The following is a 17,113-nucleotide window of genomic DNA, read 5'->3' as shown; positions in this document are numbered from 1 at the left end:
AGGCACGAAAAATCACGTTTTTTTTTGTTTAAACTGCATTTTGGGATAATAAATAAATTTTTTGAGGAATTTCATTGACACCGTCGGAAAGAGGAGATCTTACGCAATAAAAATATATGTGTCTCAATTTTTTCTAGTGTCGAATAGTCTTAGTTATTGGCCGTTGAAAAGCAGTGTCCCTGTAGTGGCGTTTTGGCCGTTTAAGGGTTAAAGCAGGAAATGATCTAGGACCAAAGTGCCTATTTGGGGTTTTCTTACACAGAGAAAAATGCTTATCATCCGTTTATGGTCTTGGATTGTAAAAGTTGGGACAGCATTCTGTATAAATGTGAAGCCGGGAGATCTAGATATTTAGTTTAATAATCAAGAATTTTGAAAATGAACATCTAGATTGTACGAATTAATATCTATTAGTACTGGGTACTAAACTAAGTTACTGAAAAGTGACGTTATTATCTGTAAGTCTTAGAGTAACTTCGTTACTTTTGTAAAAGTAACTTGTAACGTAACTTAGTTAAATTTTTTGCAGTAACTTTAACTTTAATTTTAGTTACTTTGAAGTTACTTCGTGTTTTTGTAGATGAAATACTGAGAGAGTTAAGGATTCAACTATTTTGTTAAAATATCATGTACCCTCTCAAAATTGATCTCTTTTGATAAAAAAATCTGATCTTTTTTGTTTGTAGAATGAACTATTTTGGTAGAAAATTAATATTATTTGGTTGAAGATTCAGCTACTTTGTTGAAAATGCGTATTTTTTAGTTGAATTAAATTATATTTGATTTAAAACTAAAATCTTGTTTGGTTGGAATACTATCATCTATTATATTTATCGCTGAGAATTGATCTGTTTTAGTTGAAAATTCTTGTATTTTGTTAAAAATTAAATTATTTTGGTAGAAATTTGAACTAGCTGTTTGAAGAATTACGAAAATTTTTGTTGAAAATAGATCCATCTGTTTTTTAAAAAGTCATCTATTTTGTTGAAAATACAATATTTTTACTCGAAATGTTAATTCAAACGAATTTCAAAGTAATTTATTTTCAAATTATCAGATGATAAATTACTTATATCATTTAATATTAATTTTTATTATTTTTAAACAAAAATAATATAGATTAAAAGTTTTTACTGCGAAAAGGAAAATCAGCTTACAAAATGTCAAGCAGAAGCTTAAAAGAAAGGCGAGCACAATAGAAAAAGTAACATAAGCAATATAGATTAAATTTTACTTTTCTGTGTTATTTGGCAATGCTTCGTTGTAAAGAATAATAAATAAAATATTTTATTAGAATATATTCTAAATGGTTAGAATATAAATTTCAGTATTGGAAAAACAACCAGCTTTGACTTAAAATAAAAGATAAAGTGTGATAATTAAAAATTTAGTAATAAAGTTTAGAGTTTAAAAAAAAAAGTCCGCATTATTTCTTTGCAGACACTCGTTATATATTTTTAATCAAGAAGATAGTCATTTACACACTATTGTAAAATATCCTGAGCATTTAAAAAGAAGAAACAACCCTCCATGCATGCTCAAATATATTGACGAAGCTGAAAAATGCGTTTCTGCATGTATTTAAGATGTAGGAAAAAAATTTGAAATGTGTGCCTTAAGGTTTTTCTTGGATTTTGTTGTTGTTGAGAAAAATACACTTTTCACAGGAAATGTCCATGTTGTTCACATCCTGAAACATATTGTGTATTTTTTATTTACTTGATTCTCTGGATCTTTATAAATTAAGTTTTTATGAATTAGTTATTTTTATTTTTAAATTATATAATTAAAGATCATAAACAGCATAAATCTTTTTTCTCAATGTATATTTACAGAAAACCATTTGTGTGAATTTTGTTCCATCTCGTTTTTGTTGTTTCTCAAAAGAATACCGAATTCAGCTTTATTTTAAAGCTCGGAATTTAACATTATTATAAAAATGATATAATAATTAATATATTCATAAATAACATTTACAAATGATTGGGCATGAAATTTACTTTATTTCGGTACAAATATGAGTGTGTTTGCACAAAACCCCGGCTATTCGTACATAAATTTCGGTACAATTATCTTATTTTCCAGCTCCCCCTACTCGTACAAAATAAAATGCGGCTATTTGTATCGAAGTTTTGGTACACGTAGCCACGGCCTTAGTTTATTCGTTAGAAATTCAATTTGCCGTATGTATTACCCGTGTTAAAGAATTGATATGCTTTGAAATTTTGAAGTGTTAGCTCTGGATTCATTGTTTTCGAATCTGACTTGACTCTTAAAATGAAAATGGGCAAAGCGCCAAAGAGACGGACTCGAGAATTGCGGTGCTGACGCCGCCTTCGAGCCCATAGCCGAAAATATCTTTCGGACTCGCACAATATATCTATAGAGGGTCCAATAAATTTTTTATGACCACCCATTGACAAGCTCGCCGTAAAACGGCACTGAGAGCCAAAATCTGATACCTTACTCATTTGTTGACTTGCTCGCTCATCCATGCCAGGCATCAACAACTCAATCTCTAATTCTATATAATTGATTTTAATTACAATTTTTTTTGTAAACGTAGCAAAAAACTTTCTTTTCTCCATCGAATTTATTCAAGAGTTTTAAACATCCGGGGAGAAATTGCACAATTAAAGGGAAAATATCAAACTGGAGGTGGTTTTTAAACGCAGTATCTCGTCATCCTAAAATTTCGGAACTAGGCGATCCCCCTTTTTAACTCATCTAATTTTTCGGGACGGCTAGACTCGTGCTATTCTCAAACAATTTAAATTCAATTTGTAAAAATAAACAAATTTGTTTTGTTTTATTTTATTTTAATTCTTATTGAAAATGAAAACAATTTTTTTTTCGCAGAAACTTATTTGGTATTATATGCACATTAAATTTAATTAATGTAAGAATTTATATTTTTATCTGCGAAAGATTGCATACCTATAAAATAAAAAGGAAATACTTTTTACCATATTCAATATTGTCTCCTTATTAAATCCCTTTACTTGGTAAGGATTCTCAACTCGTCTTTTTCTCCACTGAATTTGGCTTACCCAATATGGAAGTTCCAACAAATTTGTTAGGGGACCATGAGATGTAGATCAAGGGTAAAATATGTATATATAGTGCAGTACATCTGAATTTATGTAAAATATAAGAAAGACCTTAATGACAATTTATGATCATATCTAGAAAGAAATCACATGCACCTTATTGAAAATCGCATGATGTAATGTTTGTAACTATACACTACTTTTTATTCACTCATCCTACGAATAAACGACTACTGTTCGTTTCCTCAAACGAGTTATTGTATGAGAAGAAACTTAATATAAGAAATAACATGCATCAGAGATCTCTTGAACGTCGACTTATCTCGATCAATTATTGCCATAATTACTTTTTAATTAATTTGTAGACAGTCGATAATTTTTTCATTAAAATATTTTTTATTATATTGGATTATTCATTATTTATGCATTGTTACCATTTTTAATACTTTATATTACACATTTTTTTTATAAAGTTTTGATATCTGAATTCGTAATATTTTACTTATGATTCATTAACCAATTAAAATTGGAATAAAATCAAATTTACCAATTCAACTGAAACTAAGGCCGATCTTTTACATGTGAAAAAAATTCATTCATTAGTTTGTACTTGGAAATATTTTCAGATTTTAAGAAAGCATGGCCATATAAATTTTAAAACAGGACACACTTATTCGAACTTTTTTCTTGTAACACTGACATTTTTCAAAAATTGATGAAAATTGTGCACAAACTGAAATTTAATTAAGTTATTAAGGATTTCCCGTAGATTGTTACCTACTAAAATCTTGGAGAATGAGTTACTGATTCTTAAAAATTCCACCAATTCAAATTTTCAGAGAAATTTGTTAATCTGAAAATTAATAACATTGATCAAATCTGAAAGCTTACAAATTTGAATGGTTTTAGAAATTAATGAATTAAATTTGTTAAACTATTTTGAAGAAAAATTCAATGATTCAAACTATTTGAAATTGTATCGAATTTGAGAAAGTTTAACTTTGAAAGCATTCAAATTTTCATTACTTTCAAATTATTCGTTTGAAATAAACTGGTTCAACTTTTGCTATTTTTTATTTCTTTAACTTTAAATTTTGTACTTGCTGCAAATGTTGACTTTTGTTTATGTAAAATCTTTCCACAATAAAAGGTTGAAAAAGACCTTGAAAAATGAAATGCTGGTACTGAAATACATAATAGTGAATGATTTAACGAAAACGAGAACCTTTGCAGTTTACCCATGGCGTTTCTTAGAATATGTTCTCCTTGGCCTCTTGGCACCAATCTTTGCGAGATCTTACTACCGGAATAAACATTAGGCATTCACACAGATATTTGACGGACATTGTTTCGATCCAGCATACAGTTAAAAGAAATCGCTCTGAGATGGTAATGACTCTCCTAAAATGCCTACTTTATAAGGTAATCGCCTCCTACGCAATACTTTTAATTCGTTTTTTCTATCTCACATTTAATTATTCGATTTCTGAGAAATTGATACAAATGTATGAAACATGTAAGAAAGTCAGTATTTAACAGGGTGGCCGTTTTAATCAAAGAAATACATTCTCGGACATTTCCCGTTTCTCATAAGTTTTTCACGGTCAATGAAATTAAAAATTCGAACTTTTAGAGTTAAACTTTTTTAATTTGAAGTAATAAAAACTGAACTGCAAATTAAGAAAGTTAAAGTGGAACTCTTTCATTTTTAACTGTTAAAATTAAAGTTTAAACATTTTTAAATCGAATAGTTTTTTATTAGATACAGTAAAATTGCACAATATACCATTTTAGACTTTTATAAAAGGTACAGTTCAAAAATTCAGGTTAAGTTCGAAAACTATAAATCCACGCTATCATTTTCAATATTTTCAGAATTGAAGAATAATTCGATAAATAGGACTGAAAACAATAAAAATTGTACAATTACCATGTTTTTTTAACTGGACTTTATCAAATAAAGTTTCAAACTACGTTTAAATTTGTTTAACGACTGAGACTTTCGAATTGAAACAGTTCAACTTTTAACTTCAAAATGTGTAAATTCTTTAATTTCGAAAGGATTTAGAATCTTCTTCGAAACTCAATTATTGTTCACTTTGAAAGTTTAAGGTAAGTATAATTTTTAAAATCATTAATTGATTTTGACATTTGTTGAATTAAAACGGTTTTCATCCAAAATTTGCAATTCCAAACGCTATAAATTTTTAATTGTTTACGCCTTTAACACTGCATTTTATAATTCTTTGAATTGAAAATGTACGCTCAAAAATTAAGATCTAAAGTGGAAAATGTTAGATGCTAAAGATTCTAGAGTTACGTAAACGGTATGATATCATCATTGATTGTTAAAACTGAAACTAACATTCAGACAAAAGTTAAAATCAAACTTATTTTAAACTTGTAAAAAAGTTACAAAAAAGAAAAAAAGGTAGAGAGATTATTTTGAATTGAAGGGACACACTGCATACGGGCGTAAGTGCAAAAACCCGAATTTTACAGGAGAACTAAAAAACTGTCTGACTTTCATTCAAATAATTTTAAACCAAAAAATGCAAGAACGTTTCGAGGTACTGTTATGATTTATTGCACCATGAAACAAACATCCTGAAAAAAGTATCCTTCTCCGAGAAAACCTTTGTTAAAGGAACATCGTGTCCCCATAAAGTCTGATTTTCATAAAAAAGTTTCGTAATTGTTTAATTTTTTAATTTAAGAGAAAAACAACAAAGTTCTGTTGAGCTATTGGTTAGTTCTATTCAATCGCAAAAAGAACGCTTTGAAAAAGATAACCATGTGCGAGAAAGCTCTGGTCGAAGATCGACGCGCGCCAGAAAGCTTCAATTTTAACACATAAAAAGTTGCATAACTGTTTAATTTTTAAATTTAAGAGAAGAAAAAAAAATACTTCTGAGCTATTGTTCAGCTCTACTAAATCGCAAAAAGAGCGCTTTAAAAAATATAAACATGTGCGAGAAAGCCCTGGTCAAATATCAGCGCGCACCAGGAAGCTTCAATTTTAACACATGAAAAGTCAATTTTGCAGAAAATATTTCTTTCCACGAATTTATAAATTTTTACGGACAAACTTTAAACAACCAGAATCGACACATGCTCTGAAAATCAATGACACCGCGGTGATACAACAGTATGAAGCATGGCACTTACGCCAACAAGCATCGTAGCACGTGCGCCCGTATGCACTGATTTTTTCCTAGACCTACTTTCGGTTCGAACTGGACCAAAATCTTCTGCAGGGACACGAGTAAGAGGGAAAAAGTAGTTTAAGCCAATAAAACGATTTTCGAAAATTTGGCACTCACGCCCATATGCAGTGTGGCCCTTCAGTTGCATTATACCATGATGTGAGATCAACAGTTTAGTATTTCGAGTGATTGGATATACATTTTTCCTATACAAATTTCTAAAATTCCCGGTTAAAATATAAATTTATGGTCATTTTCGGGTTTTACCCATTCAGCGGCCACCCTGATTCTGTAGTTGAATACAGAAATCCTTCAATATAATTTTTAAAGTAAATCCTTTTATTAAAATAAGATTCAAAATTAAAGAAAAAGTTTTACCTTAAAATAATTAAAGATTTTTTCTTTGCAAAAACAGGAAAACTGTTGTATTACAGGAAGTTACAAATCAAAATAAAAAATTGATTTTATGGAAGTAGCTATTCATTCCTATTACAAGGTAAAGTGAGTGGGTTGGTCTAGAAATATTTTTTCTGTCGCCAGCGCATATAAAACTTGTCGAATTCCCACTACACTGTCTGACCAAAATCTCTTTCTATTGAAATTTGATAGCAAACTGTAAAAGTTAAAAAGATGAGCATTTTGTAAAACGTTAATAAAAATGTTAGTAAATTACATAATGCAATAAGAAGTACGAATTCACTACAAAAGATGCAACTATTGATTAAATAAGACTTTTCTATTAACTATTTTTTTTTAATGTAATACTTTAATTTTTTAATTTTTTTAATCCGGATAGACAGTTTACAGTCATTAGCATCTTTTAAAAGATTACAAATTCAAGACAAAAAAGATTACAAATTAAATTGAAAAAACTTCAAATTTGAGTGCTTTATAATCTCTATTTCAGGAATTAAAATTTTGAAAAGTCAAAGATTTACATTCTTAGGTGTAAACCTTTCAATTCTTTGAAATTAAAATCAATGGTTTAAGTTTTGAAACGCATTAATTACTAGAAGCAACCGAATTTGTATGCTCAAAAATCTAAAATCATTGGAATTACAATGTTAAAATTAAAAAATTTATCATACGTGCGAATTTGTCATCTTTTTGCTTTTAATTTTGAGGCATTAAAATTAGAGTAATTCAAAATCTTGGGCTTTTTTAATTATAATATTTCATAGTTTGAATGCTAAAAATCGTGAAATAGTACATAAAAAACCATTATATTTTCTTATGATAATATCTATAAATTTGAGGATTCAACATTCGGGCATTGTTAGAAATGGATGCTTAAATTGCACCAGCTGTATATGTCTAATTCAATCAAAAATACTCAATAAATTGAACGATAAAAATGTTTTTATTACTATGTTAAAAATGAGATTTGGAACAAATCTTTTTATTATAACGCGTATTTCGTATCCATTTTTGGAAAAAATTTTGTTATCTAGACCTACTGCCACTCTTTCATTGTTAAAAAATAAGCCTAGTTCATCTTTTTAAAAATTAAAGTAAATACTTATTTCCTTGTTTAGGAACCTTAAAAATCTGCTCAAACATGTTCTCATTTTTACTGAATTAAAAACAACAACACTTTGAAAATAAAATCTTGTAGTTCGTTCAAATAAATGCCATTTTAGTAGACTTTTTCTATTTTTGTGGAAAAATTTTCTAAACACACACAAGATAAAAATCTGATAAGGATATAATTTCATATATTTCAGGAAGAGGAACAATTTTGAACTATTGACTTCTCATATTTTGCGTCATGTTCGACAAAAATGAGATTTTCAATCGTTGAAGCTGAAAAAAACGTGATTCTCAAAGAAATCGTATCAAGATTTTTTCATACCTTAGCTCGAAAATAAATGGTGGGCATCCCTGAAACACTTATAGAAGAGAAACTGGATGTTCAAACACTTTCGAGTTGAACTTAATCGTGCCTACCTCTGTTTTTGACACCCTTTTTTTTATAAAAATTATAAAGTCAGTGATTTGTTATCGTTCTTTTAATTAAATTGGGTTAATTTTAAGTGAATGGGTTATTTCATATCAAAGAGGATGCAGATAAATAATTTAATGTTCTAAGTGTTTTTTTTTTTTATCAAGCTTTGATTAGGAGGTACTTGTTTCATTTTAATATACATATTTTTTCTTCTTTTGATTTATAGTTCTTGAGACAGGGCACTAGTGGTCGCAATGTCATCAAAGACGAGGGAAAGCTCACACGTTAGCAAAAAGATCGTGAGTCATGGTGGACCTATATCTGGACAGAGCCACTCTGCAGCCACGGCCAGCAGCCTCGAAAGCAACTTAGGTAAACTTCTTCGATGTCGCAAGAGGACTAATTCTATATTTCTTTTCAAATTAGCCGAGCCGTATTAAATTTCTTTGAGATTAGCAAAAAATTACAGGCCAAGACTTTACGAAGAAACTTTCTGATTCATTACGGAGAGCACAGGGTTTTTCCCGGTAAATGGGCCTAGGAGGGTAAGAATGTAAAAAATTGCCCCCTCACGTATGAAACCTGTATTGGCACCATATTTTGGCATCTATGTCAATAAAAACTCCTTCAAATATCTAACTTAAAATTTCATTGTTTGGGGAGTTGTGACGGGGGAAGAAAATGAAAAAAAAATTGTCGTAAAAGGATATATTGATTTCGTTCAACAAAACATATATTATAAACGTCAATGGGTCTAATCCAAAGAAAATTTCTAAAATTCTGAGCATTAATATCGTTTACATTTTTTAAAATTCTTCATCATTTTCTTCTTGATATTATGTTTTATGAATTGATCGGAGTAGTGCGTCATCGACAAAAAAGAATTTTAAAATTTCCACAACAATTTTTCACCTGTTTTTTTTTGTCAGAAATTTTTTTTTCAATTTTCCTCGAAAATTGTGTTATTGGTTTTAGCAACATATATTTTCTTAATTAACATTGGTAGAGCCGTTTTCAAGAACAAAACAACTTTCTTTATTTTCCTTTCTCCATCCATAACCAAAGGGTTGCAGTTCTGACTAAATATCCAAAAAAAATTTATTGATTGCCCATCCTCTTAACTTGTTTTAAACCCTTTTTAGACGATATTCCTCTTCCTACGAGCTTTAAACTACAGTAAAATAATGCAATACTTTTTTTCTTAACTCTCGAATAAAAATATTTTCCACTTTTTTAGCAATAAAGTACCAATCAAATTTCAACATAAAATCTTAAATATACAATTTCTACAAAATCCATTTTTATAAGGTTTCTTTTTATTGAACTTTTTGCCTTACAATCAGAAACAATATTTCTTGAAATTATTGTCGTTTATTTATACAGAAACATATACCTTTCTTCTTTTTATGGACGTTTCAGCAAAAAATCATTAGTTACAGTGCGATACCATGACTATTTTATTTTTATTTAGCTTCCCCATATCCCAGGAGCAAGTATTTATTATTTTTTTCTCATTTGAGAAATAGATTTTTAGTCTCTATCCAAAGACGATTTCCAAACTCGATGAAATTTGAACCTCCAAATTCTTTAATATTTGCCTTGGAATTGATTCAATTTTTCTAATCAAAATTATTTTCCTACAATTTAGCAACTCAATATGATGGTAGTAAGCTTTTATTTTATTATGTTTAAACTGATAATTGAACTTTTTATTGTGATCCTCCAGCGACCCTGTTCCTATTTTAGGCTCCTGTTACTTTGAGATTATAAACATCCATATTATATTTCTCGGAACTGGATAATTTTTTATATTTATACATTTTTCGCCTCAATTCAGAAACACTTGAGCTCGGGTGTAAACTTTTGTTTTATTATTAAATGGTGGGTTCGATTTTACAGAATGTTATGTCCCTCTCCTGAAAAATTTTGATTATGTTGGTTATCTAGTTTTGTACACAACCCTTTAACTTGAAAAAGCGATTGCAAGGTCAATGTTTTAAGAAATTTTATATCACATAGGCACCAACTTTCAGCATTAATTTGGGTCTGATACAGGCACAACTTTAAAGTTATTATTTTTTAAATAAAAAATAAAAAGATAAAAAAGTAGTTTTTGTTTTTCTCGAAAATGGCTCAACTGATTTTAATAAAAAATTATACTGTGGAAATCAATAAGAAAATTTAAAAAAATATTGGAATTGGTAAATTTCATAACAAATTCATTTACTCACTGACCTTTATAACAATAATTTTGTTCGTCGAAATCAGTTCATCCGTTTGAACATTTGTAAATTTTAACATGAACATTTGCAGAATTTTGTATTCACACAGCTGCATAGATACGTGCGAGGGCAATTTGTACATGCTTGCCTGGAGGCCTTTTATAATATAGGAAACCACATACCCTCTAAATTTGAATCCGTGAGACATCACTTTTCATCAATGAAAATCATTGGTTATTTGATTTAGTCACACATGTTTGTCTATTTCTATCAGTGAGATCAAGCTGTGCATTAGTAAAAATTCTTACTGATTTGATTGACTGACTAGAAAATTGTGCATAAATTGATTCACTATTGGATTAGCATTAATAAAATAAACAAAAAACATTTTAAATATAGTGAATCACCTCTTATGCGGGTTGAAAATATCAATTTTATTCGCTTTTACTTTTTATGAAATTAATTTCACAAGTTCTTTATTTTTAAGTGGGCTGTAAACAGTTACATTAGAGATTTTGTCATACCGGTTTTTATTCAAGTCACTCTACAAAAATAAAAACCTTAAAAATTTGTAAATTAGGTTTCTTGCTTCCTTTACAAATTTGAAAAATGTGCTCTTAACCCTAGACCTATAGGTCTACGGTTAAGAGAATTTATGATATTTTATTAAACTTCTTCCGAAATATTTTTTCTACGCTTTTTAAAGTCATTGCAGGTCTGAAATTTAATGAAACATTATTTAAAAATGTAAAGAAATATAACAGTATTTTTTCTTAATATAAACAGGGGGTTTCTTTATCTTGAGGGTGAATTCTTATGCACAAAGGTTTTGCAAACTCTTCTGAATCTTCTCAAGTCAGTCAAAGAGAAAATTATGTAATTAATTACGAATAGAATTATGTATAAACAAAATATACATGTTTTGGCCTCATAAAGTGATAGTTTTCCACTTTACAGGGTTGTGTTATTCTCAGGTATAGTGAATATTTTTGATACACTTAGTGAAGTAGTACCGCTCTAAGGTTAAAAGAAATATTCTCAAAATTTGTAAATGATGCAAATAATCTAGTTTACAAACTTTTAAAGGGTATTTTTTAATTTTTATGGTTGAATTTTAATAGAAATGGTTTAGGTACTCCTCTATAAGCGTTTTCAAGCTAATTAACAACACGGTTTTAAGATCACTTGCATAAAGTAAAAAGTACACAACATACTGTTCATTTTGTCCATTTTGTCCATCAATGTAAAACCAATCGTGTATGATTTTCAGCACAATTTTTCTGATTCTATGTGATCATTTGCTTTTTTTACTTGAAAAAACCCATCATTTTCATTTTTTGATGATTCAGAGTGCCTGAATGCAATTTGACATATCTTGGAAAAATTGAGGGCTTTATTCGAAGTTTTTGTAGTATTAGTTTTGAGAATGAAGGCAGTTAAAAGCTTATACATACCCCATCTAGTACGACGACCCCATCCAAGTTCAGTCGAGTCAAGCGTTGCTTAACTTCGGTGATCAAATGAGGAGCTTTACAAAATTCATACAAGTTTGGAAACTTTTTATTTTCTTTATCTAAAAGGATAATATCTGTGTTTAATGCTTTTGAAATTTGGATGTTTAAAATGTTTTAACAATTAAAAGTATCCATGATTATTTGATTGCTTTTTAATGATGGCAAATAAATTTCTATCTCTTAAGTATACAAATTTAAAACTTTTGCGATCATAAATATGAATAATTCAAATTTTAAGTACCTAGTTTGAATTTGACAAATTATTATGAATTATAAATTTCTCGAATTTTGGCGCTAAAGTCTGATGGATTGCTTCAAATTCAAAGAATAAAAAATTTATGTTAAAAATTCTTTCACTAAAAGAACGTGTGGGTAAAATTATCTTCAATATGGATAACATCGTCAATGCCTACGATTACACGTTCTTATCGATCAATTCAAGGTAAAGTTTTCGATTTACGAATCCCGTGTCTTACATACGTGCATTTAAATAACAAATTAAAAATTGCGTGGGTGTGCACGTTATGTCACTAAATGTTCATCCTACGTACATACTACTTACTATACACATTATGAAACGATTTACAAAAAATTTAAATATCGATCGCGGCTGAGATGCATCTGTACATTGCGGCATACCTTATTATACTAATTTTCTTTGTGATTTTTTCACGCTTTAAATGATGTTTTGTACAATAGTAAAACGAGCTCTATTAGAAACTAGAATTTTTATATTGTTCGGACACTTTTACAATATTACAAATTTAAAAATACTATTTTCACAATGTTGATCGTTATTGCTATTTATTGTATTTTATTGTGAAAATAAATTTTCATCCAGGTTTCTTTTTCTTAAAATTGTGTATCTGTTGAAATTCAGAATCAAGATATTTAAGAAATGAGGCATTTTTTGGAAACAACGTTCGAATTTACGGATAGAGAAGCTGATTTTATAAAATGAACTAAGATTCAGCAATTCGTAAAAGAACTGATGCATAGCGTTTTTTTTTTATTTTAAAAACGTTACTATTTTTTAAAATTTGTTTAAATAATTTGTTTAAAGCTTGAAACATATATAATAAAGAGAGACGAAAGAAAGAAAAAAAGGAGCGGGTGAAGGTCGACTTCTTTTTTTTCTTACTTTCTGTATTTGGCTTTTTTGTCAATTTTGAATGGGAGTACATATTTATACGTTAAAAAAAGATGGCATATTGATATTAATTTAATTTCTATTTTTTAATAATAAAAGTTCGAAAATAAATTTTCTCATCACAATAACATAATCGTTTTTCATTTGAAAGAAGCACACTTGGGAAGGTTCTAGTGATTAATGTTCAGACTTGTCCATGAAATAAATTCTGCAAAATATAAGAACTTTAAAATAAAACATTGAGTCAAAAGACATAAAAATAATCGAGATTCGTGCAGTCGGCAATGGTTGTTTGGGTATCTCTGAGTGACGTTTCTTTCATGCGCCCACGCGTTTTTTTTACTGTGCGTCCTTGTAACACATTTTTCTACTGTATATACGCACTTCGTCAATATAATGAGAAAAAAGAACTTTCTTGAGGAAAAATTCTGAAATTAATATAATGCCCAGGAGGAAGCCGTGCAAAAATATGCGCAGTCATCCATTTCCGGTCCTACTATTATGCATTCGCAAACTAGTAAAACTTTAATTTAGTTTCTAAAAATATTTATTGTTAAAATTATTCGACATTTTTAATAATGGTCTTTAAGAATTAAATTTAACTTTGGAATCAATTATCTTTGAGGCCTTACATTTTGATAAATAAATATAAAGGTGCTTTTGAATTCGTCCTTTATACAACATTTAACAACAAAAAATAAAATTAATTACAATTATTTTCTTCTTAACTAAACATATTATCTCCTGGCTTCGTAGGGTACGATATTGTTGACAGCATTATATTTCAGTAGTAAGAGTACGTCTGATTCAGACTGCGAGCAAAGTAAAAGCGTCGGTGATATATTTCGCTACCGATGCAAGCATAAACATATTGTCAGTATAATTTTACACTGTAGAGATTATTTGTCTAAACAGTATAATACCTGAAGGTTTATTGGCATTGTATAATTTAATTAATATAATTTAATTATTTTATTCCTAATTACTTATATTTCCTTTCGCCTGTTTATATTTGGTAACACCTTACCGTTGCTTTTAAATTGACAAACAATACAGATTAAATTTCACCAAACTGTTGCATTTTTATACAAAAAGATTAAATTTGTATCCAAAGAGATGATTTTCCATATAAAAATGGCGAATTTTCAGTAGAAGTTCAATTTTCAACCAAGAAAGATTTTTCAGTCAATGCAGAAAAGAAATTTCATACAAAATGTTGAATTTTCAAGCCAAAAATGCAAGCTTTCTATAAACAGATTAAGTCGTCAACCTAATGATTAAATTTTGAATAAAAAGGATGAATTTTGTATAAAGAAGACACCCTCACAGCATGAGATATTGGCAGGATATCCCATTTATCTCCCGGGATATCCTGGGCATATCCCAGGAGATCCAAGGGATATTGCGAATAATATCGTAAAGGGCGAAAATCTCGATATCCTTGGAATGTACCAAGGATGTCTCAGAATATCCTCAGGATATTCCATCAATGTCCCAATTTTACTTGTATATGCCAAAGATCTACCCAAGATATCCCAATTCTATAATTTAGTATATTCCTGGAAATTCAGATATATCTACTGCCAATTATATGTATATTCAATCGTATAAATAAAATAACAAATAATTTAACAATATTAGGTATTTTTTCGGACATTTTATACAAAATAAAACATTATAAAATACAACAATGGCAAAGTCCCCCCTAAAGCTACTTTCGGGTAAATTCCATCATGGCTGTCAGTGTGCGATAACTGTGGCGCAGTAATACGTGACATTTTAACAAAAGTCAACAATTTCTCGAATATTCGTCGCAAATTATAATTAATTGTCGTTTATATTATACAGGCCATTGCGGTACATATTAGTTTGATTTTTTATCATAAAAACTGATTTTACCGTTGAAAACATCGATCTGTAAACTGCGCAATTCAGATTTTACAGATACAATAACAACCAACTTAAAAATGTTTAAATAGAAACCAAATATTCGGGATTTGTATAAAGTGGTTTATTGTCAAATGGGTGTTTGTGAATCTTTATGTTTTCAGACATTCTACATATTTTAATCAATATGCATTTCAGAAATATTTCATTCCAATGCCAAAATTATATATATATATATATATATCTCGCACACGACATTGAGTGGATATCGTACGGGGCGGAAATCTCGATATCCTTGGAATATGCCACGAATATCCCGGGGCATTTTTGGGACATTTTTCAGGATATCCCATATCCTGCCGAGATGTCCTAAGGAGATGCCAAGGATATCATTTTATTGTAAGGGTACATTTTCTACATAAAAAGATGAAATTTGAAAAAAAATTAGTTTAATTTCAAACCAAAGAGTTGAATTTTTAAATTAAAAAGATCAATTTTCAATAAAAAATGGAAAAATTCAGTTTTTATTTTTTTTAAATATATTTTTTATGAAAAATGAATTTTATACCAAATGTTTGAACTTTCAAACCGAAAATAGCAATGGTTAAAAGAAAAGTTAATTTTCTACTAATTAGTTCAATTTTTGTTTAAAACAATATGTGTAAACAAAAATCTTTTCAGAAAGTTGTTCAACTTTTAAGTAAGGAATTGAATTTTGAACCGAAAACGATAAATTTTCAACAACAAAATGTAATAGTTGATATTTCAACCAAAAAATACTCTTATTTTTAAACAAAATTTTGTAGAAATTGGGTAGGTTAATAACATAGTTTAATAACAATTCGAATTTTTCAGATATAGGAATAATAGTTTTGTATTCTGAAAAAGCACATAAAAACTATCGATTGTTGTAAAAAACTAAAAGTCGAATTTTTCCGCGTTCGGTCCCTTTCTTCACTGACGGTCACAGATGAGTCCATTTTAAACTAAGGGAATTAATTTGCTACGAAAAAAGACGAATTTTTAACAGAATATGTATATGAATTTCCGAGTAAATAATTGAGTTTTTAATTAAAAAGGATACATTTTCAACCAATATTCAAATAGTTAAATTTTTATTTTAAAAAATTTCAACAAAATAACTCAATTTTGAACCAAATAAGGAAAGAGTGACCCAAAATGTTGCCTCTTTTCTCGACCTCATGAATTTGTTTCCAAATTGGTTGAAAGAATAGCTATATATAGCTATTTTTAAAATCTATTAGATTTTACCCAAAAATATTGTACATTTGTTTTAAAAGTTTTTAATTATCTAGAGGCCAATAGTTCTGAAAGGTAAGACTGGAAAATCTACAGATACTAGATTTTGAAATTTTTTTATTGCGCTTTTATTGGAGCATTAATTAATTGTGATTAATAGGAGATATTTTCTTAAATAACAAATAATACTCATTTACATTATTTATTTGCGCGGAGAACTACAAAAACTATGACAAAATTTGTTCGAGAAATGTTACTGATAGTATTTTGTGAGATATCGAACATAATGTCAATTACTAAGTTTCATTCGTCATGTGGCCAAAATAAAACCTATGCTCACTTTCATATTTCCTCTACTTTAAAGTATCATCATGACTTTTTGTTTAAACCAAATTGGAAGCAAATTTACGAGGTCGCGAAAAGAGGCGAAAAAATAAGGTTTTTTGGGTCACTCTGTGTAACAAACAAGGATGAATTATAAAATTTAGTAGTAGGCTTTTAATTCCGTTCGAATTTCAATGGAAAAACGAGAATCATTTGTTAAACTATAATCTTTTATAGTAATATAAGAAGAAACAAAATAATTGACTCTGAAAAGGGGGGTTGCATAAGAATAATAATATAAAAAATGTGACTAAAAATAATTGCGTAGGCCGTAAGTGTTAAAATAAATATTGGATCTTCATAATTTGTATACTAAAGAATAATATTTTGGATCAATATTAAATATTAAAATATTAGATTAGGACACTGAGTATTTTTCTTAGAAAAAAAATTAATTTCCCATTGCACAATTTTTTATTTCTGATTAAATACACTGATTTTGGAGAGACAGAAACGTAAACAGTGAGGGCCGCCTGACTCGTTTCCAATTAGAAT

At 28.7% G+C, this 17,113-nt stretch overlaps 2 protein-coding genes across 2 annotated transcripts in view; one reads left to right on the top strand and one right to left on the bottom strand.

The window, feature by feature from the left end:
• The window catches only part of LOC117181414 (mucin-5AC), a 48,316-nt gene that overhangs the window by 3,987 nt on the left and 27,216 nt on the right, over nucleotides 1–17,113 (top strand). Inside the window, exon 2 of the mRNA XM_033374040.1 lies at nucleotides 8,428–8,573. Within this exon, the coding sequence (XP_033229931.1) occupies nucleotides 8,456–8,573 (118 nt within the window). The 5' untranslated portion in view covers nucleotides 8,428–8,455. The remainder of the gene's footprint in view (nucleotides 1–8,427; nucleotides 8,574–17,113) is intronic.
• Nucleotides 1–17,113, bottom strand: part of LOC117181416 (protein Peter pan) — a 59,300-nt gene that overhangs the window by 28,580 nt on the left and 13,607 nt on the right. The window lies entirely within an intron of this gene.

Source organism: Belonocnema kinseyi, chromosome 10 (assembly GCF_010883055.1).
Source record: "Belonocnema kinseyi isolate 2016_QV_RU_SX_M_011 chromosome 10, B_treatae_v1, whole genome shotgun sequence".
Lineage (NCBI taxonomy): Eukaryota > Metazoa > Arthropoda > Insecta > Hymenoptera > Cynipidae > Belonocnema > Belonocnema kinseyi.
This window is presented reverse-complemented; position numbering and strand designations above follow the sequence as displayed.